At 45.6% G+C, this 9,620-nt stretch overlaps 1 protein-coding gene across 1 annotated transcript in view; it reads left to right on the top strand.

Moving 5' to 3' along the window:
- Window positions 1-9,420, top strand: part of BLK (BLK proto-oncogene, Src family tyrosine kinase) — a 55,483-nt gene extending 46,063 nt beyond the window's left edge. Inside the window, exons 11-12 of the mRNA XM_088467303.1 lie at window positions 7,661-7,792; window positions 9,218-9,420. Coding sequence (XP_088323429.1) covers window positions 7,661-7,792; window positions 9,218-9,420 — 335 coding nt within the window. The remainder of the gene's footprint in view (window positions 1-7,660; window positions 7,793-9,217) is intronic.
- The last annotated feature ends 200 nt before the right edge of the window (window positions 9,421-9,620 follow it).

Genomic DNA, 9,620 nt, shown 5'->3' on the forward strand with positions numbered 1-9,620 from the left:
GCACTCTCTGTAGTCAGGTATACTCTATGTATTTAGGTGCACTCTCTGTAGTCAGGCGCACTCTCTGTAGTCAGGTATACTCTATGTATTTAGGTGCACTCTCTGTAGTCAGGCGCACTCTCTGTAGTCAGGTATACTCTATGTATTTAGGTGCACTCTCTGTAGTCAGGTGCACTCTCTGTAGTCAGGTATACTCTATGTATTTAGGTGCACTCTCTGTAGTCAGGTGCACTCTCTGTAGTCAGGTGCACTCTCTGTAGTCAGGTATACTCTATGTATTTAGGTGCACTCTCTGTAGTCAGGTGCACTCTCTGTAGTCAGGTATACTCTATGTATTTAGGTGCACTCTCTGTAGTCAGGTGCACTCTCTGTAGTCAGGTGCACTCTCTGTAGTCAGGTATACTCTATGTATTTAGGTGCACTCTCTGTAGTCAGGCGCACTCTCTGTAGTCAGGTATACTCTATGTATTTAGGTGCACTCTCTGTAGTCAGGTGCACTCTCTTTAATCAGGTATACTCTATGTATTTAGGTGCACTCTCTGTAGTCAGGAGCACTCTCTGTAGTCAGGTATACTCTATGTATTTAGGTGCACTCTCTGTAGTCAGGTGCACTCTCTTTAATCAGGTATACTCTATGTATTTAGGTGCACTCTCTGTACTCAGGCGCACTCTCTGTAGTCAGGTATACTCTATGTATTTAGGTGCACTCTCTGTAGTCAGGCGCACTCTCTGTAGTCAGGTATACTCTATGTATTTAGGTGCACTCTCTGTAGTCAGGCGCACTCTCTGTAGTCAGATATACTCTATGTATTTAGGTGCACTCTCTGTAGTCAGGCGCACTCTCTGTAGTCAGGTATACTCTATGTATTTAGGTGCACTCTCTGTAGTCAGGTGCACTCTCTGTAGTCAGGTATACTCTATGTATTTAGGTGCACTCTCTGTAGTCAGGTGCACTCTCTGTAGTCAGGTGCACTCTCTGTAGTCAGGTATACTCTATGTATTTAGGTGCACTCTCTGTACTCAGGCGCACTCTCTGTAGTCAGGTATACTCTATGTATTTAGGTGCACTCTCTGTAGTCAGGCGCACTCTCTGTAGTCAGGTATACTCTATGTATTTAGGTGCACTCTCTGTAGTCAGGCGCACTCTCTGTAGTCAGGTATACTCTATGTATTTAGGTGCACTCTCTGTAGTCAGGCGCACTCTCTGTAGTCAGGTATACTCTATGTATTTAGGTGCACTCTCTGTAGTCAGGTGCACTCTCTGTAGTCAGGTATACTCTATGTATTTAGGTGCACTCTCTGTAGTCAGGTGCACTCTCTGTAGTCAGGTGCACTCTCTGTAGTCAGGTATACTCTATGTATTTAGGTGCACTCTCTGTAGTCAGGTATACTCTCTGTAGTCAGGTGCACTCTCTGTAGTCAGGTATACTCTATGTATTTAGGTGCACTCTCTGTAGGTACCAGTGAATACAGAGAGCGGCATAAGTCACGCTATGATGTGTCTGTGTCAGTAGAAGCAGAAGTAGGACAGAGAGCTCATCGTCATAGTGATACCGGCAGTTTTGTGATAAGTTCCACTTTTACATGTGCAGGAAAGCGGAGACTGGCTGGAATCACAGACTTTTATATCACAGACAAAGCTGGAGCCTCCGCATAACAGACCGAATCGCTCTGTCACTCTTATGTGCAGCAACAAAGCTTTTATACACTACAATATCGTCCCCAATAATTGTAATACGAGTGGTAAATAATATACAAGTCATATTATATCTAACAGCTTTGCCCCCCCCCTTCCCCCTGCAAAAGATAAAATGTCTATTTCTGGAGAACCTGGTAATATTATTATTATTAATATTATCATATTTTAAAGAAATTTGCCTTAATTTTTATTTTACTTTTATTTTGAATCCTGAATTATATTTTTCAGGGTTTTTCTTATATTAATAACATCCGGAAATGGTGGTCACTTTTGGTAAAAACAAAATAAAACCTTTTTGTGGAAAAAGAAAAACCTTTCGCAATTTTTATTAATAAAAGTGCTAGCAGTGACTTTCACTGATCTGTACACGACTGATGGCCTTTCACAAGCATGTCATATGTTTTATAAACACGTGAAGTACATGGGACTAGGTAAATATGTAAAGCTATAACTGCCAGAAATCTATTCTTTAACAGACGCATTTTACTTAACACTGCATTAACAGTTGCACTTAAGACCTTATGTTTCCCCATCCTAACAGTTGTGCATGGCTTACAGTGTGCATATTTACACAATACATGCTTATACATACTATATGTGAAAGGGCTCTCATCAACCTGAGATTATGGAAATTCGACTTTGCCGTACAGAAATGGGCATTGCCAGAGACAATGGGTGTAGTTTTGATATACTGTATATGAAAAAAACTGGTTATTTCAGTGAGCTATAATCAAATAGAATAATGGAGTTGATTCAGACCCGGACGCTAAGCTGCGCTCTCTCGTAGCTAATAGGGGCCGGGTATGCAAATTTGCAATCGCACTGTCTGGTGTAAGGACGCCCTCTATGTCTTTGAGAGCGATGGCAGTGCAAACGCACGCCGCAGTATAAAGACGCCCACTTTTCATTCTTAACACACGTCATCTCCAGTGTGCGATTAATCAGTAACATCGAGACCCGTTGAGCTGCTCTTAGCCCTTGAGGTCGGCCCTACCCCACCACAAGCACTGTGATCACTGCAGGCTGAAATACACGCAAGTGACGTATACAATGACGCTTCTATGCTAATTATGCACACCTATAAGACGCCGTTTTGACGCCCAGACACGCCTGCGTTCGCAGCACCACTCCCCATTCACAAGCACCTTCCCCTGTTACCACCCACAAACGGCGCTGTCACTCAAAATAGCGTCTAGTCTGTGTACTACGAGCGCACAATTCCCGATCGCAGTGACTGGTTTGTGCATGTGTACTTTGACGCATATCTGTGCGATAATCGCCCATAGCGTGCGTCCGCGGCTTAGCGTGCGAGTCTGAATCAGGCCCAAAGTCCTTTAATGTAACACAACACAAATTACTGTAGTATCAAAGTGTAGTGAAACTTCTTTATATACAGAAATCATTCTAGTAATAATATAGAATACAGAGAGAGCATTCTAGCCAGTGCCGTATCTATAAAGGGTGCAGTGTGTGCGGGGTACACGGGCCCCCGGGTCCAGGGGGGCCCCGCACCGCACACCCTGCACCCATATTATTTTAAACTTACCTGTCCCTGGTCCCGCGGCGGGTGTCAGAGCTGCTTAGAACACCGGAAAATGGCTGCCACGGACATTTTTCCGGTGTTCTGCGCGTGCGCAGTAGACTCCGGGCACACTCTAGTGCCCAGAGTCTACTAATGCTCCGGTGGCTGGCCAGCCGCATTAGTCGGCTGCCGGCCACCGGTAAGAGAGGAGGGGGCCCCGCACGGGGAGTGCACACGGGTCCCCTCCTCTCTTAAGACGCCCCTGATTCTAGCTACCTCTATCAGACACAGAGAACATTCTAGTAATAACCAATATAGAATAGAAGGCTCATTCTAATATTCTATATAAGACATGGAAAGTATTGTTAGTGACTGTAGACATACAATACAGGAGGCATTCTAGAGACAATATACAAAACAGAGTGCATTCTAGTGACATTAAACAATAAAGGGAGCATTCTAGTGGCAATATACAATGCATAGTGCATTCCAGTGACAACATACAATACAGAAGGCATTCTAGAGTCAATTTACAATACAGGAGTCATAATAGAGACATGTTACATTTCAGAGTGCATTATAGTGTCAATATACAATACATAGAGCATTATCCTGACAATAAACAATACGGAGAGGATTCTAATTACAATATACAATACAGAGAGCACTCCCTCAACAATGTACAATACATGGAGCGTTTTAGTGACAATATGCAATAAGAGTGCATTCTAGTAACAATAAACAACACAGACCACTCTAATGGTAATGTAGTATACAGGGAGCATTGTAGTGACAATATACAATACAGGGAGCATTCTAGTAACAATATACAATACAGTGAGCATTCTAATGACATAGTATTCCTGCGATCTAGTGACATCTATTAAACTTCCGGGTTCAGCTGGCAGAGAGTCACATAGAATGCTCAGTTTGCTACCTGTATACCAAGAAGCATCCTCCCCTCTCCCCTACCCGCAGCACTTACTGGCCTTTTCAACTGACATAGAGTAAGAGAAATAGCAATAGGTAAGTTATACTGGCCGCACACTGTGATACAAGTTTCGATATGTGGCAATTAACCAATATTGCAATTTGAATATGCCCAAAAAATAGCTTCATGCCTTATTAATAGTCTAAGTAGGGAAATAAGACTTTTTACGTTGGATATACCTGAACTTTAGGTTGTGCATGTCTTCGGAGGCCTACATTTTGTGTGCCTTTGGGCACACAAACTTATTAAACTGATTCAGTGAGCATTGGATAAAGGCCCTAATTCAGAGCCGGACGCTCTGACAGAGCGCTCGCCCTGAATCAGGGCCAGTCTTTTTTTTTTTTAGAACAGCCTCCTGGCCGCTCGCATAGCTGTGGGTGACCACCCACAGCTATAGCGAGCGGCCAGGAAGATGGTCGCGATGGTCAAGACCATCGCGACCATCGGCTTGCAACAAGACCCTTGTGGTAGGGCCTCGTGGCCGTAAGCCCCAGAGAGATTTCGGCTCTAACAGAGCCGGAATCCCTCCACTGACATCACTTGTGATGTCAGTGTTGCCGGCCCCAGACGGTAGGGTTCACATGGGAACGCCTCCGTTTGGGCAGCCAACACCCCCGGCCCGCCCACCAAAGGGGGCGTGCTGTCACTCAACATCGACAGCACGCCCCCTTTGGTGCGAGACCCGGTGCTCTGGGCCACCGACGACCCAGTTGCGAGCGCTCAGCGCTTGCGATCAGGTCTGAATCAGGCCCAAAGCTGTATAATGATGGGAGGCGCTCAATCTCAAATTCACGGCATATTCCCCTCATGAGAGACATCAGCATTGAATAGAGTGTAGATGTTTCAGGAACTGAACCGTATTTTGGAACTCCTGAGTTTATAGTGGAAGATAACGCTCCCATGCATGCCCTACTTCCTGCCTTGCAAAGCAGAAAGTCCTAGTGTAACATTAGTGATGGGCACAGCAGTCAGAAATAGGCCCATAAAACAGGTCACCACTGTGGCAAGTCTGGATACTAAGAAAATAACCGTGCAATGGTATAAACCATATCCTCAGCTAGCTAAGGTGGGTACATACAATCACATATCTTATCAACTCTTATCTATGCCACTCTGAGTATCAGCTATATTAAACTTACCTAATCTACCCTACTAATGCCCTTTCTGGCTGCAATTTTGACATTTTCATCACTAAATTCCAACACATGCTCTGTATTACCATATAACTCTCACACCACGGGGGCCATGAGTTTGATTCCAGTGAGGGCCCCATCTGTGTGAGGTTTATATGTTTTCCAGCTTTTGCATTGGTGCTTTCCGGGTGCTCTGGTTTCCATCCACAATCCCAAAACGTACTGGTAAGGTAATTGGCTTCTGGCGAAAATTAACCCTAGTATTTATGTGTATATGTGTTAGGAAATATAGGAGTCTATTTACTAAGCAGTGTTAGGAGATAGAGTGAAAAGTGATATAAGGTACCAGCCAATCCGCTCCTAACTGTCATCCCAAAGGCTGTGTTTGAAAAATGACAGTTAGGAGCTGATTGGCTGGCACCTTATCACTTTTTACTCTGTCTCCCAACACTGCTTAGTAAATAGAACCCATAGATTGTAACCTCCGCTGGAGCAGGAACTAGTGACTATGTGAATGACTAAATATTCTCTGTGAAACGCTGCGTACTAAACAACAGCTCGTAGTGTGACCCGAGTCGGCTCTGCAATTGCCCACTCTTAGGCCCTCATTCAGAGGCGGTCGGAGGATGCAAGCGTTCGCTCAGAAACTGGGCGGCCGCTTTCATCCTGACCGCCCGCCTCTGTTTCGGTCGTTAGGCTGTGGGTTTACACCCACAGCTCTAACGACCGCTCTGGTGATGGTCGCGATGGTCAGAGACCATCGCGACCATCGGGGCTTACGACGAGACCCTAGGGTAGGGTCTCACTTGTCGTAAGCCCCGGAGAGCTTCTGGCTCTGTCAGAGCCAGAAGCTCTCCACTGACATCACTAGTGATGTCAGTAGGGCCTCTCCCAAACGGTAGGCGTTCCCATGGGAACGCCTCCGTTTGGGCTGCCACCCCCCGGCCCGCCTTCCAAACGAGGCGAGCTGTCAATCAACATCGACAGCTCGCCCCCTTTGGAAAGAGACCCGCTACGACCGGCGCTGTCGGTCGTAGCGGGTCTCACGCATGCACACGAGGGAGCCGGCTCCCTCGTGCGCATGCGCACTGGCCAAACATCGAGGCGACCGTGCGGTCGTAGACTGTACGGTCGCCTCTGAATAAGGTCCTTAGAATCAAATGGCAGTTTGGAAATCACCTTCATCCAAGTCTCCATCTCATGCAGACAGAGGTTGCCCTAATTCTGTAGCAGAGTTTACGGGAAATAAAGTAAAGATGTAGATTATTTATATAAAATATAAATGTGATAAATTGGTGACTGATTATAAGAGAATGAATAAGATGATTAAAAAAAAATATATATATTTTTTTAAATATAGGCCCTCATTCAGAGCCGTACGCTCTGAGCAGAGCACATGCTCTGAATGAGGGCCGGGCTCCATTTTCATGGAGCGTCCTCCTGGACGCTCGTATAGCTGTGGGTCACCACCCACAGGCTATACGAGCGTGCATTGTGATGGTCGCGATGGTCGAGACCATCGCGACCATCGAATTTGCGAGCCGGAGCCTGTGGTTGAGGTTTTCAACCGCAAGCTCCGGAGTGATTTTGGCTCTATCAGAGCCAAAATCACTCCCACTGACATCACTAGTGATGTCAGTGGGCAGGCTTCTGACGGGAGGCGTTCCCGTGGGAACGCCCCCGTCAGGGAGGCACGCCCCCGGCACGCCCACCAAAGGGGGCGTGCTGTCAATCAACATTGACAGCACGCCCCCTTTGATCGGACACAACGAGCGAAGGACTTTCCTTCGCTCATCGCGTCTGGCGCATGCGCACGACGGAGCTCCCTCCGTCGTGCGCATGCTCAGTCCATAACATCGACCCACTTGCGAGCGGACAGCCGCTCGCGAGTGGGTCTGAATCAGGCCCATAGTTTTCTATGTATCGGAAACCTAAATGAATGGTCCCTTCGGCTAACAAGCCTCTGTTTCTTGTCATTGTCCATCAAAAGCTGCAAAGGACTCAAATATGGATAGTTAATAATTAGTAGTTATATAACATTAATCATGAAATCATTTATGGCATGCTCTGATATTGGTATAATATGCACTTGTTAATGAAAGCAGAACAAGCTCCATAGACAGTAATAGCAACAGTCAAGGATAAGGCAGGGAATTGCCATGGAAAGCGTTTTTACTATCCCTCCCAAATAGCATTAAAAAAATGAATTCAATTCAAAAACTTTATCTTTTTTATTGCTACAAATTATCATTAAGAGATTAGGCACACAGATATTGTACAATGTCTTTCAAAATGACCTTTATTTCCAATCACAGGTACAAAATTCCCCATCAAATGGACTGCCCCAGAAGCCATCAACTTTGGCGTTTTCACCATTAAATCAGACGTCTGGTCCTTTGGGATCCTCCTCACCGAAATTGTAACATACGGCCGTATTCCATACCCAGGTAACCTGCAGGTTCATTTTTAATGTTAACCAACTTGTGTTTAACAATGCTCCTTCCTTTGGCATCCTAAAATGAAAATGGCCAAATGATCGTCATGGTTCAATTTTGTACAATGATGCATAATATTAAATTACACTGAACTGTCAAGTGTATTTTACTATTGAAAATATGTTTTATTATGCGTATACTTTGCTAGAGTGCTCCTCCTCTTTAGTATTATAGATAACCAGCAGGTGTCACTGTTGCTACTTTTTCCCATGACTTAAAACTACACCTAAAGCGGAGGAGCTTATGAACATATCCCCTACAAAGGTAGGTGACTGATGTGTAGAGGCATAGTAATGGAAATATTGATGGTGCATGGCCTTCCCTAGCTTTCATAAAGGCGTCACTAATACCCCTTTCAGACATACGACCCGGGATATTTCCTGCTCAGACCCGGGAATTTGTCCTATGAAAAAATCCTGGGTATTTGGTCGAGACCCCCCTTTCACACTACCGTGTCTACCCGGGAAATTCCCAGGTAGACCCCTTTCAGACATAAGCCAGGTTTTCTCAGATTACCTGCCTCTCCTCTGTCGTCTGCCCCTACTAGCCTATCCCCTCTCCGGCTGCCGCTGATGATGTCATCAAAATGCAGCTCGCAGCCGGCCAATCACAATACAGCCATTTTTTTTTAAATTGAATTTTATTATTAAATTATTTGTTTTATTACCTATTTGTCCTGGTGATCCAGCAGGAGTGCGGGCGGCCCGCTGTGGCAGACACCCGTTGGCGGTCTCCAGCATTGGCGGGAGTCCCCGGCGTCTAGCTGGGGTCCTCTGTGCCTGAGGACCCGGCCAAGGTCGCTGACCCAATCTACAGCGACACAGCCACTGGCGCAGGGGGTGGTGAGCGGCAGCACTGCCGACTCAATGTAAAAGCTGCTTGGTGCAGCCCTGGAGTAAATTCCCGGGTAGCACCATTCAAATATGATGAGGGTAATTTCCCTGGGCTTAACTCCCGGGAAATTCCCTGGTCAATTGGAGGGTCGGCTACCCGGAACGTGTTCCCGGGTAGGTACCTTTCAGACATACACGAGATCTCGAGAATTTGGCCAAGGCAGGCCAAATTTCTGGGAATCTCAGTATATCTGAAAGGGGTATAACTCTACATGCGTAGTTTATTTCTCTATGGAATGCCATTGTTTTTATCTTCATCCTATAAACCCTGTAGTTTTCTGCATGTATCAGCTGAGACATATAGCATCTAAATATGAATGGGGAAGCCCACACTTTCCTGATTAAGAAATAATATATTGCAGACACTGTACCTGGAATTGGCTCCAAGAAGATTCCACATACAATAATTATAACTTCTGTTTTTTGTGTCCCCAAATTGTAGTTTCGTATTGTCTTAATGGGTTTTCCTCCCCCCCTCTCTCAGGCATGAGTAACCCCGAGGTGATACAACTGCTAGATGAAGGTTATCGCATGCCCTGCCCTGAGAACTGCTCAATGGAACTGTATGAGGTTATGATGAAATGCTGGAGGGAAAAGCTGGAGGACAGGCCAACATTCGAGTATTTACAGTCTGTCTTAGAGGATTTCGGCACGGCCACTGAGAAACAGTATGAGGAGGAACCTTGAGCTTTTATTTGGCTCCAGCGGTGAAATCTAGCCCTGAATCACAGGCTAATGACTAGACAGTTACCACCGTGAACTGACATTTCTTAATCACTTTAAAGACAATGGCAATGGAGACCACAACAAAATGGCTTCCCCATTATGTGGTTCTGGAACAAACAATGACTTTCCACATCACATATACAGTAATTCCTTCTCCTGCT

This window comes from Taudactylus pleione, unplaced genomic scaffold, assembly GCF_031769625.1.
Source record: "Taudactylus pleione unplaced genomic scaffold, aTauple2 ptg000070l, whole genome shotgun sequence".
Lineage (NCBI taxonomy): Eukaryota > Metazoa > Chordata > Amphibia > Anura > Myobatrachidae > Taudactylus > Taudactylus pleione.